Below are 21992 nucleotides of genomic sequence, written 5' to 3'. Positions count from 1 at the left end.
CCCCCCCCCCATCCTGGAGCATGAAGTACTCCAAGAAGAAAGAGTTGTTTTCGGAAAGGAGATTGTTATGCTGCGAATGAACAAGATTTGGACTTCCCCAAAGATTTGCAGTTTGTTGGGGAAGAACTGTGTGGGAGGAGGGAAAGCAACGCGGTGCAAGCAACGACCAGAAGGGTCAAAGTCAGTAGAGAGGAATCTGGGAAATAGCAAGTTGGTAATACGTATTCCAGCATCTTTCATGAATGCATGGGTCCTTTTAGGTCTTTAAGTTTTTTACTTTCTTGCTTGAAACTGAACAATTGAAGCATTGATTCGACATTAGCCAGTAAATGCTGTGAGCATATAGTGAGAACTTACCAGGACATTGAAAGCACCCAGGGGTGAATAACCAGTGCTTTAAAAGATAACAGATCTTTTGGCGGTCACACTTATATATGTAGATATATCGATATAATCAGGATTGTTATAATAACTTCCAGTAACCTTTAAGAGGTTTGTCAACATGGCTTCCCCTCCACACCAGCAGCTGCTGCATCACCACAGCACGGAGGTAAGCTGTGACTCCAGTGGAGACAGCAACAGTGTCCGGGTAAAAATCAACCCCAAGCAGCATTTGGGCTGTTCCTCCAATCCTCACCCCAAACACTGCAAGTATAGCATCTCCTCCAGTTGTAGCAGCTCAGGTGAATCAGGAGGGGTTCTCAGAAGAACCGGAGGTGGAAACCGAGGCCTCCGCAGGAAAAAGAAACTCCCACAGCTTTTTGAGAGAGCTTCTAGTAGATGGTGGAACCCCAAATTTGACTCTACCAACCTAGAGGAGGCTTGCATGGAAAGGTGCTTTCCACAGACCCAGCGCAGGTTCCGCTATGCTCTCTTCTACATCAGTGTGGCCTGCCTTCTTTGGGGCATCTATTTTGGTATTCACATGCAATCTAAAATGATTGTTTTTGTGGTACCAACTCTGTGCTTCCTTTTGGTGTGTGTATGTTTTTTTCTATTTACCTTCACTAAGCATTATGCTCGGCATTATGTGTGGACCTCACTGATTCTCATTCTCCTGGTTTTTATTCTGACTCTAGCTTCACAGTTTCAGGTTTTGACACCTCTCTCAGGAAGTGATGACAGCTTCAATCATACTCCCCTTGCCATATCCACAGATACTTGCTTGTCTCAAGTAGGCAGTTTTTCAATGTGCATTGAAGTGCTCTTGTTACTCTATGCTGTTATGCACTTACCTCTATATTTAAGCTTGTTTTTGGGAGTAGCCTATTCTATTCTTTTTGAGACCTTTGGGTATCATTTCCGAGATGAATGCTGTTTCCCATCACCTGGAATAAGACCCATGCACTGGGAGCTGCTAAGCAAAGCTTTGCTCCACATATGTATTCATGCTATTGGAATTCACTTATTTATCATGTCTGAAGTTAGATCAAGGAGCACATTCCTTAAAGTGGGACAATCAATTATGCATGGGAAAGACTTGGAGGTAGAAAAAGCCTTGAAAGAGCGAATGATTCACTCTGTGATGCCAAGGATCATAGCTGATGACTTAATGAAACAGGGGGATGATGAAAGTGAGAACTCAGTCAAACGACATTCCACCTCAAGCCCCAAGAATAGGAAGAAAAAGTCTTCCATACAGAAAACTCCCATAATATTTCGTCCGTTTAAGATGCAGCAAATTGAACAAGTAAGCATTTTGTTTGCAGATATTGTTGGTTTCACTAAAATGAGTGCCAACAAATCTGCCCATGCCCTGGTGGGTCTCTTGAATGATTTGTTTGGTCGTTTTGACCGTTTATGTGAAGATACAAAATGTGAGAAAATAAGTACTTTGGGCGACTGCTATTATTGTGTAGCAGGATGTCCAGAACCCAGAGCAGATCATGCCTATTGTTGCATTGAAATGGGCTTAGGCATGATTAAAGCCATCGAACAGTTCTGCCAGGAGAAGAAAGAAATGGTGAACATGCGTGTTGGGGTTCACACTGGGACAGTTTTATGTGGCATTCTGGGCATGAGGAGGTTTAAATTTGACGTGTGGTCAAATGATGTGAACTTAGCCAATCTTATGGAGCAGCTGGGTGTGGCTGGCAAGGTTCATATTTCGGAAGCTACAGCAAAATATTTAGATGATCGTTATGAAATGGAGGATGGGAAAGTTATTGAACGAGTTGGCCAGAGCGTTGTTGCTGACCAGTTGAAAGGTATGTGTATTTCTGTCTCTCCATTCCTTGTGGCTGATCAGTTATCCTAGAATGATATTAGTTATCAGGACCTAAAATTAATTGGATTTTTGCTATCCTGATTTAGATGAACAATGCTGACACATGTGAGACTTTCAGAAAGAATGATTTAAAGTATTTAGTAGCTTTTATTTCCCCTAAACTTTCAAAACTGTATTGGTAGAGAGATTGGAAGATATTATTTAACTTACTTAAGAACTTTTGAAATTTATCATTTCACTTCATGTTTTAAAACATTTTGTTCCCTGAAGGCTAGATTGCTTGCCAGTCATGGCAGAAAGATTGTCTTTTAGTTTCATTAAAAATTTTTTGAAGTCATAAGTTTCCTTTCTTTAGGACTCAGTTTCCTCATCTGCAAAACGGGGATGTTACAATGTGCTTCATCTCCTTTGGGGTTATAATAAGGATCAAATGATATGTGAAAACACTTTGATAAGTATAATGAAATCCAAGCTATTATTATTGTTCTTATTCATATTAACCATATAAATTCTAGTTAAAAAAAAAGAATTTTGAGACTTTAAGTCCACCAAAATTTCATATCTTTTTAGTTGAATTTAGCTTTAAAGATCTATAAGCTTTAGTATTGCTATTTTTAAAATTGCTTTCATTTGGCATCATTTTTAGTATAGGACATACATTTTTAACAGATTAGGAAATAACATACCATAAAATTGGTACTAATTTACTCATCACATTTCTAAACCTGTTTTATTTTTTTAATAAAATTTTTTTCTCTGTTTAACTAAAATTTTAATTGGGTAAAGAATCCTATTTAGGGGGCATACAAAGAAAGAGGCATGCATTATATATAACATATAAGTAAAAAATTACTTATAAAGCCTTCAGTTCATCAAATAACTTGTGGTATTGAGATATTGTATGATGTGACTGTGTTAAGGAAAGGAATTAATTTATACCTTTTTCATTTGGTAAACATTTACTAGATGTCTATTATGTGGAAGTATCATACTTGGTTGTGGGAATACAAAGCCAAAAATGACAGTCCATGCTTTATGGGAGTTTAAGTTATCCTGAATTGAAGTCAGAGATTGTGGGTAAGCAGATATTAATGACTGATGAGATTTGTCACTTTCAAAATACACATTTTCCTTTTGGTACTTTCTATTATTCTTCATGTAAGCTATTGGAATTTAATTTTGCTTATTTATAAAATGAGGCAGTTGCACTTCAGTTATCTCAAAGGTTTCTCAGTTCTAATTTCCATAATTGTGGTGGTACATATCCAAGACCCATTGACACTTCTGTAATCCTACCATCTGGCAAAAATATGTTTGCTTGATCCTTATTACTTCCCTGACTCCAAGTATATTATGGTAATTTTTAAAATTTAGGAACTGTAGAGAGGTAATTTTTAAAAGCCTGAACTTAGTGAAAATATACTTAACTAAGGCAGCATTAAGGGCTTAATTAGCAAGGTTTGAAATTGCACTTTGTAACTCACTGAAAATTTTTTTGCTATGTTCAGAACTTTTATGCTTGGTAGTTTGGTGTGCTGCTCTTCACTCTGAAGGGCACAGGCAGAATAGGGTTGTGGACGAATTACCCCTGCTTCTCAGTTTTGCATGTGGTATTATGATTTTTATTCATTTACTGTTTGATGGGTTCCAAGGAATGGAAAAAAGGGGCAGCATATTGAGTAAAGTACACCAGTCAAGGCATACAGTAAAAGGACAGTAAAAGTAACTTTATAAACTGTACTTAACACAGTTGACAATTGTATCATTTAACAAATATGAGTGATCATAGTATATTTGGGACTTATCTTCTGGGAGGGTTAAATCTTAGATGTTGAAATGTTAATTTCTCTTTTTGGAATGAGGCATTTAGTGGGAGCAGACAAAAACACACACATATATGTATATATATATATGTATATTTATCTAAAACATTGTAAACTTGAAAGGTTAATTTTTTTTCTCTTTTAAACTGTATTGATACATTTTAGGATGGTCCACAGGGTCATTAAAGTAGTACATGACTGAATGCCTGAACAACAACAACTATATGTGTGTGTGTGTATGTACACATATATGTATGTATATCCCTAGATATACTTTAGTATTTTGTATTTTATGGAGTGGTTAATTAATGTTATCAGACTGTAGTGTGTCTGAGATGGAAAAATTAGTTGTTAAGATTCCAGATACTCAGTACAGGCAATTAATTAGGAAAAACTTCCTAACAAACACCCCCCCAAAATCCCCTACAAAGTATATTCCCTTGAAACAGTTAAGCAAGTCTATATAGTACAGTGATTGTGACAGTGCAGGCTACTTTCCACTTTTGTGGCTTATAGGTCATTAACAGAGATGAAGGAAAACATTTAAAAATAATTTGATAGCAATATTGTCCATTGTCTTTGACCTCAGTTTTTTTGTAGTTATGTATATTTTTTAAATTGATTTTTTTTCCATTTCTCCAGAAAACTAAAATAAACATGCTTTTCATTATTTTCAACCTATGCTTCTGTGAGCCTCTCACAATATCTTTTAATCCCTTGGACAATTTACTTATTCTATGACTTTTATTTGTTAGGATACCAGTTTCTTTATGCCTTTTAACTTGAGAACTGAACTATGACGTTGTAGCAAATTCTTTTGCAATACATTTTAACATTTTAAAATAGGAATTCATAAACTTAAATTTTTAGTGGAGAATATATAAATATGAGAGGCAGCTAAGTGGCTCAATGGATGGAGTGCTGGGTCTGGAATCAGGTAGACCTGAGGTCAAATCTAGCCTCAGACACTTACTAGCTATGTGACTCTGAGCAAGCCATTTAACCTCTATTTGTCTTAATCCACTGGAGAAGGAAATGGCAAACCACTTCAGAATCTTTGCCAAGAAAACCCCATGAACAGAGTGGTCCACAGGGTCATTAAAGTAGTATATGACTGAATGCCTGAACAACAACAGTATATAAATATGCCTAGATCCACTTTAATATTTTGTATTTTATGGAGTAGTTGATTCATGTTATGAGATTGTATTGTGTTTGAGGTGGAAAAATTAGTTGATAAGATTTTAGATATTCAGTACAGGCAATTAATGCCATTAATTAGTTCCCTGAAAACACAATTGGTGAAACAATATTAAGAGAGGTTATTTTATTCCACAGAAACAATGTTATAAATGTGTCAGGCTTTGGTTAATTGAATGGTATGTACTTCAGTGGAGTTTTGTGACATTGTGGTATGGTTTGGTCATCATGTAATAATGATATTATTGTGAAATAATGTTGATTGGGACAGTGTTATTAGGAATATTTAGAAATCTCTCTCTCTTTCTGTATAATCTTTGTTATACTTTGGTCTCCCTAGGTGATGGAATAGCACTTTCTAGTCACCATACTATACTATCTATAGTCATTGTATAGCTTTTGAGTTTACAGAAAGTTTTCCGTAGAGGAACATTGTATGATACTTTCCCCCTTTTGACAGATGAGGAAACTGAGATATAGTAAAATGAAACAACTTATTCATAATCTTGTAGTTAAGTATATTTTTTAAACTGATTTTTTTTTTTGGTTAATAAGTAGCAGATCTAGGACTCAATCAAATCCAAGTTTCTTAGTTCAGTGCTCTTTCTACTATACAGCACTGCCTGAAACAAACAACTTACCTTTTAACAGTCTTGTGAGGCAGGTAGCACAGGTATTGTTTGTTATTCCCATTTACTAGAAGAAGGAATTGAAATACAGAGAGATGAAGTAATTTCCCGTGGATACAAAGAGGACTCTGATCTTTTGACTTCAATGCTTTTTCCACCAACCAGCCCTGATGAAGTGATTTAAAGTGCAGTGCAAGGATTTTGAATTTGCTCCAAAGGGCAATGAGAAAACACTCTAGAACTTTAATGTGGGGGGATGGGATGGTTGAAGTGACTGGAAGTAGAGAATACTTGAGCAGCTTTGTTAAAGTTATATTGTAGGGGAGTGGTGTTGGAAGCTCTGTCATTTATATAGCTTTTTTTTTTTTTTAACTCTTACTTTCAATCTTGGAATCAATACTGTGTATTGGTTCCAAGGCAGAAGAGTGATAGGGGCTAGGCAATGGGGGTCAATTGACTTGCCCAGGGTCACACAGCTGGGAAGTGTCTGAGGCCAGATTTGAACCTAGGACCTCCCATGTCTAGGCCTGGCTCTCAATCCACTGAGCTACCCACCTGCCTCCACTATACCTTTGAAAACAATTAGGTTAACCCAAGAAAGAGATAGAGGTTTAAATAAGGATGAACAACTAGTTCCGAATCTAGGATTTTAAGATTTGCTATATCAGATCTTAGCCTCTATCTTAGAATCTAAGGCAATTTTTATTCTGGGAGTACCATTAATTAAATAAGTGTTATAGTTTGTGAAGTGCTACCAACTATAGCAAACCTTCACTAATATGTAATAATTGGGGTGAGAGAAGACCAAGTTGACAAAAAATTTTTTTTGAAACAGCAAAATATTTGAAAAGGGATACAGGTGACTTTCAAATACTTTCAAATACTTTCAAATATTTAAGCCAGGTTTTGAGAGCTAAGTTTTAGATATTTAAGTTTAGAGGGTTATCTGCATATGTTTGGACAGAACTCTGCTGCTAAAATGACATTTTTCCTCTATCATCTGAGGGATGCATGTGAGAAGAATTCCCACATAAAATAGGTCTAAGATTATTCTTCCCACTGGTCTGGTTCTCCTTTTGCTTTAACACTCAACTGGCCCTTGCCTGAGATTAGAAATATAGACTCTCTAGTTTCAGTTTTGCGTTGGTGTGTCAGCTGATGGCTTCAGTTCTGAGCCAAATGCTGGTTGTTGGAACAGTTTGCTTTGAGGATGACCATGTCACTCGGGTTCTGCCCAGAAACTGGATGTTATTGAATGGTCAGTGTCCACCTGGACCTGGAAGTATATGGTTCCTTGCCAATATGGTTGGCAGTCACAGTTGCTGGCTCTGCTTCCTTATTGGTCATGTAACCATGGACAAGTCAGTTGTCCTCTCTGAACTTGTTTCCCTGTCTCTAAAATGGGACTGATAATAGTTTTACTAACTCCCCCCACAGGTTTTTAAAGTTTTGTGAGGAAATTGCTCTATAAACTGTTAAGTGCTATTATAAATGTGAGTTACTTCTGAATAGCCATAACCAGGAGTTTTTTCTATACCCAGATGAAGTAGTAACTTCAGATGGGTCGCTTTTTTCCTCATTTTTAAAATAATATTTCTAGGGGATCTCTTCTTAGGAGTTACCACATTCTCTTTGTGTTATGCACACATGCCTTATCTTCATTATTAAACTATAAGCTCTTCAAGGAAAGGGACTACTTCTTTTTTCATCTTTGTTTTAGTGCCCTTCCATGAAGTAAGCATTTAACAAATGTTTATAGTATTGAAATGCTTGCTATTTCATTTCATTGAAATGGAATACTCAGCCCTCCACTTAGTAAGTTCAGTCCCTATACCTGTGCTTTCTGCCAGCCGATGAGAGGTTAGGGGCCTACCTGAAAGCTTGCCATTGCTCTATTTTGGAGTATATTTTCTATACACAAATATATATTTAGAACAGGTCATATACTCTAAACTGATAATTCAAATGGACTAAGTCAAAGAATTTCTGAGTCGATACTTAGCAGTTCTTTGTTTTGCTGAAGATCCCAGTTCAGAACACATTTTGTGGTTGCCATCAAGACCAAGGCAATTATTTAAGTTTGAACCCAGGGCAGCTAAGGGATTTATTGGATTGAGAGTCAGGCCTGGAAACAGAGATGGGAGATTCTGGATTCAAATGTGATCTCAGACCCAGGGCAAGTCATTTAATTCTAAATGCCTACTCTTTACTGCTTTTCTACCTTGGAACAGATACTTAGTATTGATTCTAAGATAGGAGGTTGTTTTATTTTATTTTCCATTTTTTATTTAATTAATTTAGAATATTTTTTCCATGGTTCCTGATTCATGTTCTTTCCCTCCCTCCTCTATCCCCTCTCCCAGAGCTGACTAGCAGTTCTACTGGGTTTTACATGTATCATTGTTCAAAATCTGTTTCCATATTATTAATATTTGCAATAGAGTGATCATTTAAAATCAACATCCCTAATCATATCCCCATTGAACCATGTGATCAATCATATGTTTTTCTTCTGCATTTCTACTCCCACAGTTCTTTCTCTGGATGTGGGTAGTGTTCTACCTTATAAGTCCCTCAGAATTGTCCTTGATCATTGCATTGCTGCTAGTAGAGAAGTCCACAATGTGTCAGTCTCTGTGTACAATGTTTCAGGAGGTAGTTTTTTAAAAAAAGTTTGGACCCAGGAATTATTTAATTAGAATTTAGCGTTGAAAACTAATGTCAAGGAGGTTTGCTGGATTTGGTGTTTATATAAAAAAAGAAGAAAGGGAATAATAATATCAGGTTAAAAAACACAAAATGAGGCAGCTGGGGGGCAGCTGGGTAGCTCAGTGGATTGAGAGCCAGGCCTAGAGACAGGAGGTCCTAGGTTCAGATCCGGCCTCAGACACTTCCCAGCTGTGTGACCCTGGGCAAGTCACTTGACCCCCATTGCCTACCCTTACCAATCTCCCACCTATAAGTCAATACACAGAAGTTAAGGATTTAAAAATTTAAAAAAAAAAACACAAAATGAGATAAAAAAAGGAAAAAGAAATTTCAAACAAATTTCTTTGAAACCCTCTAATTTATTTAAAATTATGTGTCTGTTAGCTTCATTTGTCCAGGATTACCATTCCATGTGACTCAGAAGGTAATAGTGTTCCACATGGTGTCATGGAAAGAACACTAGACTTAGGAAGCCTACTATTTGTAGAGCTACTATTTGTATAGTCTTTTATAGTTACAAAGTACTTGTTTTGTGGGATCCCACTTGAGATTCATAAAAACTTGTGAAATAGGTGGTACAATTATTATCCCTGTTGTGTAGATGAGGAAATTGAGACTTATGGAGAAGTGATTAGTCCAAGGGCATTTAGCTAGCTCATCTCTGGTCTGAACTAGGACTCAACAAATGCTTTCTTATCAATCTGCATGCACTTATTAAGTGCCTACTATATACCAAGCCCTGTGTTAGGTAATAGGAACATGAAGATAAAAATGAAACAATCCTTCTAAGGAGCTCACTTCATATTGGGGGGAAGACTATTTGTCTAAAAAATAGAAAGTAATTGGAGGGGGAGAAGCACTAGCAGGTATTATATTGAAGGTGATACCCATTCTGAGCTTCAAAGGAAATTAGGGTTTCTAAGAGGCAGTAGTAAGGAGAAAATACTTTCTAGACTTGAGTCTAAGCCTAAGTAAAGCATGGAGGTGGAAGATATAGTGTCATATGAGAGTCAGTAAGAACATCAATTTTACTGGCAGATTGAGTCTGAGAAAGGAGAAGGGAATAAGCATTTATATAACACTTGCTATGTGCCAGTCACTGTGCTAAGCATTTTACAAATATCATCTCATTTGATCCTCATAAAACCCAATGAGATTGGTTCTGTTATTATTCTCGGGAAACAGAGGCAAACAGGTTAAGTGACTTGCCCAGGGTCACACAACTAGTAAGTTTCAGAGATGGCATTTGGATTCCGCTCTTCCTGATTCCAGGCCCAGGGCTCAGGTTGGAAGGGCAGCTTGGAGCCATGTTGTGAAGGGTTTTAAAAGCTAGAGGAATCTGTGTTTCATTCTAGAGGTAATAGGGAGCCATTGTAGTTTCTTGAGCAGGGAGTATGATGATTAGATCTGTGCTTTGTGGATATCATTTGTGTAACTGTGTCATGAATGGAGTAGATAAGAAAGAGATGAGGCAGGGGAAAAAGTTAGAAGGCTCTTATGAGGTCCAGGTGAGACCATAACTATCTCCCCCTCCTCTCTGATAAGGGACTGAATTGGGAGAGATTGGAATAGAGAGGAGAAAGATGAGAAGGATGTTAGGAGAGACAGAATGGAAAAGACTTAGCAACTGATTAACTATGGATTGTGAGACAGAGTAAAGAATACAAGATTGATGTGGTATACCTGGTTGAAAAGATAGTGTTGCTTTGAACAGAAATCTTTAAGACTGGAAAAGAGGCAGGGTTTAGGGAAAGGAAAATGATTTCTATTTTGGTCATGTTCAATTTGAGATGCCTGTGAGATACTTCAGCTCAGCAGCAAAACTAGGGCTGGCTGTGGAGTCGTGGGAGTCATAGGCACAGCAAATGGTAATGAAACCCATGAGAACCAATGAGGTTCCCAGAGATGAAGCCCACACTGGAGACTGGAGGTAGATCCATAGTTACATTCAGGTTATTGATAATGAATGGGAATAGTGCAGTGAAAAACAGGCTCTGCAGTCAAAGGACAACATTCAAATCCCTAGAATACTACTTGTGCCACCATTTAATAATAATAACTAGAATTTATATAGTGTTCTAAAATGGAAATGAGATTTGATATATTATCTCATTTGATCCTCACACAACAACTTTGTGATAATAACAAAAAGAGTTAGCTTTTATGTAGCTCTTACAATGTACTAGGCAATGTCCAGGACTATACAATGGTTATCTCATTTGAACCTCACAACAACTCTGCAAGGTCAGTACTACCATTAGCCCCATTTTACAGATGAGAAAGCTGAGACCAACAGGGTTTGCATAACTTGCTCAGGGTTCACATAGTCAGTGTCTAAGGCTAAATTTGAACTCAGGTCTTTGTGACGAAGCCTGGCATTCTATCCACTTCACTATCTAGTTGCCCTACTACCTGTGAGTAGAGGTTATTATCTCCATTTTACAGAAAAGGAAACTGAAACTGAAAGAGAACAAATGACTTGCCTAGGGTCATATAACTACTGAGTGTCTTGGAGGGAATATTATTAACATACATCTTTCTGACTATAATTCTAACTCTATTCACTGTGCCATCTAGTTACAACTCACTTAACTTTCCTGAATCTCAGTTTCCTCTTCTGTAAAATGAGGAGGTTGTACCAAATGGCCTCTGATGTTCCTTTCAGCTCAATATCTATGATCCTTCTCTGTCTGAATCCTTCTCTTAACCTATCATTTTCAGATAGGCTAATATTTTTCTTTCTCATCTCACCATGCATTTCACACATTCACATAATAGAATACATTTAGCTTTTTCACTTTAATTGATTCAAGATAGTGTACCAGAAGCTAGCAATATAACTAGGGGAAGTTGTTTCAATTCTCTGAGATTGACTTTCCTTAAATGGAAATAATAACATTTGTATAACCTACCAGATCTGCTTTAGAATGACTATTACTAGCTTTTTAAAATGATGATTTCAATAAATATATTTATTTCAATAAGACCAAAGCTCCCCAAAATTCTCATTGGATTTTAATTCATTCTCACAAAAAAAAAAAAAAAAGCTGAAATACTCTTTTGGGCAAAACTCCAGTGTTTGGTTCTCATGAATTAAGTGGTAGATTCTCCATGTTTTTTGTTCTAAACTTTATCTATCAAGATATAAATTTGTTGGTATTAACAGATACATTTGATCCTTTTATATTATTTGTACTTGAGTGGTTTAGAACTTATATTGAATTTGTCTACTTCAGGTTTTGTTGAGAGAAAGGAAAAATGAATAATTAGGCATTCAAATACCACATACTATTAAATCAACAATTGAAGGAAAAGACTGTATTAAAATAATTTGTTAACTTTTCTTCTTCAAATGCTTTAAGAGATTCAGAATTTGACAGAGTACCTTCATGGTAATTACTTATGTAGAAAATATCCATGACTAGGGAATATTTGTCAAAGGGCACATATTAGGAACCCATACTGGTAGGGTTATCTATAGCCAGGACAGCTCAACTTCAAAATAACAGGGTTGTTGATAACATTTGGAAAAGTCATAGTATTGTTTTCTACTGTTCTTGGGTCATGTTTCTGCTTTCTTCTGGACATATCTTCAGCCTGGAGCATTCTCTCCTTTGGGTGTGTTCAGTGATCTCGTGGTCATCAAGCTTTTGTATTTTCTTCTGTTTTTCAAGGTCATTTGCTAAACTTTCAGCTAATTTTCAACTATCTGCCAAGTTGAATTACTAGAAAGCCTCTTCCTAACTGGGCAATGCTGACAGCTCTTTAGTCTGTAACTGAGATTATGAGCCACCAAACCTAACTGAGGGCAGCCACAAAGCAAGGCATAGCTCCCAGTGATAAAATTAAAGTCTGTTCTTTTAATTGTCTATGTCTGATGCTGATTTAAAATCTGTGGTCCCACAGTATTCTCTGATTTAGAGTTAAACATTCCCTGTAATTCTTGCTTAACTCCTTATGGGTATGCCTTTCAAATCCAAATTGGGTATGCTGTCCCCAGAAACAAACTCAGAAAAACAAACATTAAGTTAGAATGGGGTGGGAAAACCTAAGATCCTCTTTAATTGGCAGATAAAGGAAGTTAAACAAGAAAAAAAGCTGAGGAATGATGATGAAGTCTTTGTCTTTAACCCTCCTGGCTCACATTCCTGGCTTTATTGTATATATCTACCAGTAAGAAAGCCTCTGACACATCTGTATTTTATACTGCCACTTTCTTAAGAACTCATTCTCTCACTATATTTGTAATATGGTTTATAGCTTTTAGTAGCCAGCTTTGTTAAATGTGCTTCATTTCCACGTTTTATTTTCTAGTGCTCATTGAAGTATGTTCTTTGTTTTGTAAGTGATCGATTAAATTTAGACTTTACAAAATTATAAATTTGTCTTATGGTGCTTTCCTAATTTATTTATAAAAATTAATTTTATTTGAGAGTTAAACTTTCTTAATCTTCTTTTTCCGTGTAATTATCTAACATGTAAATTATCTAACATATTTTGAGAAGTAAGGGACATGGTTACTCTTCTGACTAAATTAAAGCTAAATTCCTAGAAGAAGGGTTAGACTATCCAAGATCAGTGTATATATATTTGTATATAGTTCTATTAGCAATTTTAAACTCATTTATTGGCCAGATTTTTGAGTAAGTCTGTCCTTTCCTTTCTCTCTTCTCCTCCTCTCTGGAAAACCACAATTCCATATATATGAGCCAGCCCAGAACCCTATGATAGCTTCCTATATTAATCATTCTTGTTAACTAGGCCCTAGTTTTCATCAAAAGTCATTTGTTTACTCATTTACTTTCACTTTTCTCTGAAAAAGGAGAAAAAGTAAAGTAATTCATTGTGAGGACTGATAGAGTTGAAATTTTCAGATAAACTAATATTTTTCTTTCTGATCTTTCACCATACAAAGTTGTAGGAAACTTTCATGTGATAGAATGCATTTTCATTTTTACTGATACAAGACAGCTGAGTAGCTAGAGGACTCGATGTCAGTTTCCCTCAATTCTTTAAAATATCCTGACAGAATGTTGAGTTGAATGGGAGATTAGGGATTGTCTAATTCACTTTCTTAATTTTACAGAGGAGAAAACTGAGGCCTTAGACTAGGGAAGTGGTTTATTCATTCAATTCCTACTGAAATTGAGAGGAAATCAAATGGAACTCAGATTTCATATAGGTAGTTAAAGCTGGAAGAGACTTTGGAGACAAAAATTCTTTATTTTTCAGGGGAGGAAACAAAGATACCAGAGCTAATCTACTACTAAAAAATACTTTCAGCAACTCATTTCCACTGACTATTGAATGAAGTAAACCTTCTTAGCCTGATCTTTAGATCAGATTGGAATGAATTTTTTGTTGGTGGGAACTGAAGGCAGGAAGTGTCATTAGGAGGCTATTTTGATAGTCTAGACCAGTGTTCCCCAAATTTTTTTGATTGTGCAATCCATTAGCAAAAAATTTTTGGGTATGCTTTATGTGTGTGTATTTACTTATTTTTAAATTATGTACATATGTTGATAATTATAAAACTTTAAATGTGAAATTTTTTAAAAGAATGAGATAAAGATGAAATAAGATTTGATCCTAGAATGAATAAAAAGGCACTGGAGTTTACAGAGTAGCAGAGTGACATGGTTAGTTAGAATTATGCTTTAAGACAGTCACTTAGGCAGCTATGTGGAGAGGGATAGAATGGAGATACTTAAGGCAATGAAACCAATTAGGAGACCATTATAATGGAAGCAACAGGCAATGAGGGCTCAAATTAGAAAGGTAGCTGATGGAGTAAAGCAAAGAGCACATAGCTGAGAGAAATTGTGCAGTTGGAAATAATGAGAGTTGGCGACTAATTGGATATGTGGAATAAGGGATAGTGAGGAGTGGTTGATCACTGAGGTTAAGAGCCAAGAGCCTAAGTGACTAGAAATATGACGGTACTGTAAATAGTAATAGGGAAATTGGAAAGGGTTTACTGATTTACAGTAGAAAGATAACATAAGGGAATCTAGGATGAATATCACACACAACTCATTCACGCTTTCTTATTCCACAAGATTCAGTCTGTCACATCCATACTGAAAAGTGGGTAGAGTTCTTACCAGGCATATGTCATAGTCTGTGCAATAAGTATTTTTTTTTATCCATTTTAGTTTTTCTTATAGTGGTTGTTAGGGTGATATCTTTTGAATAATGATGGTAAGGTATATACTTGGGTCTGCCACTGCATATGAATAATGAGTTGACTCCAGAATTGATTATGAGGAAGATTTTAGATTTGGGAAAATGCTTAGTCCTTTTAATGATTTCAAAGTTGAAGCCAAGTACAAAGACCCATCTTTTCATTACAAATACTCTTTCAGAGAAGCTATATTGCTTTTATAAACTTCGGAACATTTGTGGGGCTGACATTATCATCCTTCCAGTCACTTCGAGTAGTTCTTAACTCTTTCCTTTGTCTTAAACTCACTTATCTAAATCCCCTTCTGTCTACTTACTTGACCTCTTCCATAGGGCATCTTTATTCTCCTCGAGGACTACTGCAGTAGCATCCCAGTTGGTCTCCAGGCTTTCCAAAATTGACCTTCACCCTGTGAAACTGATATTACTAAAATTCAGATCAGATTGTATCATGTACCTCCTACTCAAAATTTGTCAATGTCTTCTAAATGCCTGTAATATAACATACAGACATTTTAGCCTGGCATTTAAAATACACTGTCAACACAATTATTCATTTATTAGTTCATTTTGTGTTTACTGAGCACCTAATGTGAGTAGAATGTTGTGTTGGGTCTAAGAATAATTCAAAAGAGATCAAATACATAGGAGTGTTTCTTAAAGTTTTAGTATAGCTGGTATATTTGGTATAGTTCATGTGAACTATACCAAATATACCAGCTATACATACATATATATATATATATATATATATACACACACACACACATATATATGAACTATACCAAATATACCATTCATATATATATATATGAAATTTGTACACATGAAACAAGTCTCAATATACTCTATATAATTAAGTACTAAGCGCCTGATCTAGGTAGTATAAATAGTATAGAGATCAATATGTCCTGAAATAGCAGAAATCTTGCTGGTGGGCCTTGAATTGACCCTACAAAAATAGTTGGAAAAAACCATTTTTTCAGGGGTGTGAGGACTGTGAGAGAGGGGAAATATGAGCAAAAGTTTGTAATTGGGATGCATTTTAGTGAATTAGGAGATCTGTCTAGTTACTGAGGTAGATTTGTGTTGAAGGGTGCTGTTAAATAAAATTGGGTAGTGTGGGACCAAAGTGTGGAGAATCTGGAATGTTAGAAGTTATGGGTTTTTGAGCAGGAGTTATGCTGAAATCAGTATTTTAGGAAGATTAACAATAGCAATATATAAAATAGATTGAAATTGAAGAGTGAGACTGGAAGTAGGGAGACAATTTAGGAGATTGTTACATCATATTATCTCCAACTTGGCTTAAAACAATGTTTTCCCTGACACTCAGTGGTCCTACTGCAAGGGAATTATTGACACACAAAAAGGCCTGTGTTACTCAGCAAGCACTTTTTAAGTAGTGACCATATTTCTGGCATTACACTAAGCCTGAAGATACAAAGAAAGGTAAAAAGACAGTTCCTGCTCTCAAGGACCTCACAGTCTAAAGGGGAAGACAAACATGCAAATAAATATGTACAAACAAGATATAAACAGGATAAATGGGAGTGATCTCAGAGGGAAGGCTATAACATTGAAAGGAATAGAGAAAGACTTCTTGCAGAAAATGGGCTTTTTTACTGTGATTTCAGGGAAGTCAGGAGATGGATTTGAGGAGGGAGAGAATCCTAGACATGATTAAAAAAAAACAAAAACCAATGAATTGAAAACAAAGGGTCCATCAATTGGCAAATAGCTAAAAAATTTATTTAAATATAATTTGAATGGAATGTTATTACATTATAAAAATGATAAATTGTTGAGTTGAAAGAAATGTGGGGAAACAGGAAACAATGCAGAACAAAGGAGAACCAAAGAACATTATATGCATTGTCTACAGCTGTGTAGTTAAAGACAACAATAACAGCAGCAAATCCATGTTATCTACACAAGTAAAGAAGGTAAAATAATCTTTGCCTCTTTGCACTCATAGAAACTGCATTTATTGTTTGCAATATACTCTTTTCTCTACCTCCCAGAGTCCTTATCTTCCTTTTCCACTAAGTTTAGGTTTCATTTTTTCTCTGTAAAGCCTTCCCTGATACTATCCACCATTCAATTAAATGTTATCCCTCTTCAAGTTACCTTTTATCGGTTTATTTGTATACATATTGTATTCTTCTGTTCCCTAAAGCCCTGTAAGTCTGTGTCCTTGACTGTAGGGAAACCACAGTGCTTAGAAAATAGCAGACTTAAAAAAAATCAGTTCCTAGGCACAAGAATAAGAAGGGCTACACAATTGAGATTAAATGACTTGCCCACACAGCTAGAAAGTTCCTCAGGCTTATTTGAACATGGAATCTCCTGACTCCAGGACTTACTCTTAATAAATTATTGTTAACTGACACTTTTAAAAATTTGAATCCCAAGTGGCTTGCATGATACCTTGAAAATAGTAGGTGCTTACCAAATCTTTATTTTTTCATATATAAATGCAAATATTCTATTGTTTATAATATCATTTTAAGTCTCATATTATGTACTTTTTTCTTCTGTAATTTCGTTCATATAGTCGAATACCTGCTTTTGTCAGTGGAGGTTAATATAAAATTTGTATTAAAAAAAGGTAAAACAGTTTCTGTAAATATAATCCATTCCAATCTCATTTTTCTGTTCAATTGTGGTCCCAAGTATCTATCTATAAAACTTGTCCAAGGTAGACAGATTGACATACTGCATATTATATCTTTTTGTTGTTCATTTTTTAATTCCATTTTTCCAGAATGGATGGTTAGTCTAGTATTTTTCTTACATTATTGTGGATGTCTCTAAAGAAGCTTTGTATTGTTCCAGAGATTAATGTAAATTGAATGTATTATTATCCACAAAAAGAGGTGTTTGAGAACATTTCCATCAATAAGACATGCTTTTTAAGATATTTAAGTGATTTGTTATTAAAACATTAAATACCAGCATAATTAATTAAACTTCTTTGAAACTAATCACATTTAGGTGAATTAATTTTAGTGCATAAAAATGTCATAATTTTTAGATTCTTCATATAAAATCTCCATCAGGATGCTTCATTTCTTCATTCACTTTCATTTATTTGTATGAAGATACTCCATGTTCTATTTCTGGCTTTATTTTACATTATTTTATAAAGATTGTTCAATATTTCTTTATATTCCTCATATTTGTCAGTCATGTGAATATAGTCTAGTAACCCATCATATTAACTTACCACTATTTATTTAACCATTTTCTTGTTGTTACAGTTAGGTTTTTCCAGTTTTTTTTTTTTTTTACAAATAATACTATCATGAAGATATTAGAACAAATATCTTTTTGTTTGTTTCTAGTAACACAAATATATTCCTAGTAAAGGATTTATGAGTCAATGGGTATGGCTATTATAGTACCTTTTACTATGTACTTAAATATTTGGTCTTTCCTGCCCTCAAAATCTACAAGTTTGCAATTGTAGCAGCAATGAATTTATTTCCCCACAATTCCACCAGCATTGAGATCTTCCCCCACCCCCTCCATTTGATAGATGAGATTAATTTCTAGGTCACTGAATTTCATCTCTGATTATTAGGGAGGTTGAGCATTTTTAAAATGATTATTAAAGATTTGTGTTTTCTCTTTTGAAAAATGATTGATGATTAAAAATTAGTATTACAAAATTATATAGAACTTGACCCTAAAGAAAAGATTTAAAATAATGCTTTCCTTCACCTGTGAGGTACATGGGTATAGAACTGATATATATTGTCAGATTTTTAAAAAATGTATTGGTTAGTTTCGCTGATTTTGGTTTTTTCTCCATTTTTTTCTTTTTAAAAATTCTTTGTTTTTTTAAACAAAGGAATCATTCTTTGGGAGTAGAGTTAGAAGAGGCATACAGAGGAAAATTTAAATGACATATAAAAAAGACATCAATAAAATTTATTTTAAAAAGAAAACCAACAGTTTATATCTTTTGACCATTTGTTTATTGTGAATTTGGTATTACTTTTATTGATATTTATTTCATATAATTGAAATATCATTTGCCATCAATATTTTTCCCAATATCTTTTTCTTTCCTTTTAATTCTCCTCTTTAAAACAAACAAACAAACAAATAAAAACTTTTCCTACCACTTAGAATCAATACTGTGTATTGATTCCAAGGCAGAAGAGTGGTAAGGGCTAGGCAATGGGGGTTAAGTGACTAGCCCACAGTCATACAGCTGGGAAGTGTCTGAGGTCAAATTTGAACCTAAGACCTCTTTTCTCTAGGCCTGGCTCTCAATCCACTGAGCCACTCAGCTGCCCCTCCTCTTCTTTGTTGTATAGATTTATTTACTATGATATAGTTGAATAAATCTCTTTTGACTGGAAGGGTATCTTCTGTTAATTTAATAAAGTCACAATTTCTACATATTAATTCCATTTCTTCCATTTTAAAATGTTTAAATCTATAATCTATTTGGAATTCACTGAGGTATATAGTGTAAGATAGTAGACTAAATCCATTTCCTACCAATTTCTAACAACTTTGTTCAGGTACATTATTTTTATTTTTTATAAGTTTATCAAATCCTAATTTTGTGTGTTTGGTGACTCTTTTCTAGTCCATTGATCTCTTTCTTTCTTTCTCAGAAAGTCTTGATGTTAATTTCTTTGTAATATGTTTTAAAATCTGAGGATACGTGACTACTTTTATCAACATTTTTTTTGTTAGCATATATCTGAATAGTTTTACTTGTTTCATTTTCCATGTAGATTTCATTATGATTATGTGTAATTATATTTTTTAAAACACCCTTTGGTATTTTGATTGGTATTATATTCAATGCATAAATTTATTTTGGGAAATATTATCATTTTTACTCCCTTATTCATACTTGTCCATGAATATTAAATATCTTCTATGTATTTGGACTTTTCTTATATTTGAGACAATATTTTTTTATTATCTTTATACAAGTTATTTATTCTTTGGTAGGTTAATTCTCAAATATTTTATGGTTTTTGTTTTCATTTTAAGTGATATTTCTCTTAAATGATTTTTTCTTGGTCTTATTGCCAGTAAATAAGAATGCAAATGATTTTTTGCAGGCTAATCTTGTGTCTTTGAAAGCTTACTAAACCTAAATATCTCCATTTAATAGGATGCATACAGATTCATTCTCTGACTCTCTATCCTCTGTACCTCCATAAGGAACTAATCTATCCATGTCTAACCTCATTTTCAGAGTCCTAGTAACCTTTCTAGATCTTTCTTGTCAGAAAGCCTGCTTAGTGCCCACATTCCTTAATATGGCCCAGCCCTTAGTGAGACCCTGACTTGGTACAAACTGTTAGTTTGCGGAATCCAGGCCCAGGTTCCATCTCCACTGCCAGTAACAACATGATACTATAGTTAAATAACTAAAAATTGCAAGTTATAATGTTAAAATACTCAAAAGCTAATTTTGCAAAAGAGTTTCTTATTCTATTAATTAAGACTGAAAAATACAATACATTATAACTTGGAATGTTTGCTTCCTGATTTGCACAGTAGAGGTCACAGGACATATTATGGATAGAGAAGTAGAATAGATCTAGGAAGACATAGATCAAATCTTGTTTTTGACATTTTCTTAGTATGTGTCACTGGGTAAGTTACTTAATCTCTCTGGGTCTCACTTCCTAATTTGTAAAATGAAGGAGTTGGACTAAATGATCTTTTAAGTCCCTTCCAGATCTAAATCTATGATCCTATGAATCACATAAATGCACACCTACTTTGTGTTTGCAAGTTACAAAGAAGAAATTGACCTTACATATATGAGAAAAAACTTTACTTGTGCTACAAAATAAAAATCTTTAAAGGCTAGAGGTTAGATACAGAGATTATTCGATAGTTTTATTCCTAGAAGATCAAAAGAATTAAAATGAAATTTATCTAAGAAGGAGCATTATTTAGAAATCTTTTTTTATTGAAATCCTATACTGAATATGGACTGAATAAAAGTTCAATTTAGCAGCAAATACCCTTTACTCTGTTCAGAGCATGATTCTAGCACTTCTTAGAAGTATAAAAATTAGACATTGTACTTTCTTTCATGTATGATCTAATTGCCAAACTAGTAATTGTAGTACAATGTAAAACATGATAAATATTTAAGAAAAGTACTATGAAATTACTAGGTGGCATCTTCAGTAATAAAGCTAATTTCTCACTGGTGTTGGAGGGTGGAAAGAGAGCAAAAAAAGTTTCATGGAGGAGGGGGTACTTAAACATGAACCTTGAGAAGTACATAGGATTTTAGTAGCTCATAGTGGGAATAGGCAGTGTGAGGAAGCAAATCCAGGCCAGGGAATGGCGTGTGACCATTTTAAATGCATGGAGGTAGAAAAACTTGAGAGATGTACAGGAAATGCAATTAGTACACTTTGACTGAAGAATATGAGGAAGTAAATAGTATAAGATAAAGACTGCCATCATCATGTAGAGAGCCTTGAATACTAGACTGAGAAGTTTGAAATCCATGCCAAATGGACAAGTAGAGAGCCACTGAAAGATTCTGAACAGAGGAATGACAGTATAAATAGTAGCATATGGCTAAAGCTTCAAAATCTATTAGGGAAAGAATGTGTTATTTGGACTTTGTATCTTTTAAACATCTCAGTGAATTCAGCTGGAATAATTTAAATAGTTCTGTTTTCTTTTTAGTTCCCAGAAGAACTTAGAGGTTATGAAGAGTTTTATATTTCTGGATTCTAAGAGATTAACTTCTCTCTGGGAGATTTCATGAAGTTACTTAATTTAGTATCGAGGCAGTGTGGTGGATATTATGCTTAGTTTAGAGTCAGGAAGAATCCGGCTTAAATCCTATCTATACTTGCTGTGTGACCCTTGGTAAGACCCTTAAAGAATTTCAGGCAATTCCCTGGGACTTAGCTAGTATTTGGTGGAGATAGTTCCTTTATCAGGACTTTGATGCAATTATAATATTCAAGGACTCAGTTTGGAAGGTGTACATTATCTAATTGTACAAACTTAAAATTTTAGTGTTCTAATTTGTACTGGAATTCATATTCTTTTGAATAACATTCCTTATGGCATGTGAATTTTTTGTGGTTTTCAAATTTTAACAAAAATCTGACTGTAGCTAAAGATTTAGTACAACAAACATTAAGTGATTGCTATTTTATTTTTGCTAAATAATTAAAGTGTTTTTTTGCTAAACTAAACTTGACA

At 34.7% G+C, this 21992-nt stretch overlaps 1 protein-coding gene across 2 annotated transcripts in view; it reads left to right on the top strand.

The window, feature by feature from the left end:
* Window positions 1-102: 102 nt before the first annotated feature.
* Window positions 103-21992, top strand: part of ADCY9 (adenylate cyclase 9) — a 189143-nt gene continuing 167253 nt past the window's right edge. For both annotated transcript variants that reach the window (XM_044658049.1, XM_044658041.1), the window contains exon 1: window positions 103-2207. In XM_044658049.1, coding sequence (XP_044513984.1) covers window positions 503-2207 — 1705 coding nt within the window. In that variant the 5' untranslated portion in view covers window positions 103-502. The remainder of the gene's footprint in view (window positions 2208-21992) is intronic.

Source organism: Gracilinanus agilis, chromosome 1 (assembly GCF_016433145.1).
Source record: "Gracilinanus agilis isolate LMUSP501 chromosome 1, AgileGrace, whole genome shotgun sequence".
Taxonomy (NCBI): domain Eukaryota; kingdom Metazoa; phylum Chordata; class Mammalia; order Didelphimorphia; family Didelphidae; genus Gracilinanus; species Gracilinanus agilis.
The sequence above is the reverse complement of the archived record's forward strand: the minus strand, read 5'-3'. Positions and strand labels throughout refer to the sequence as shown.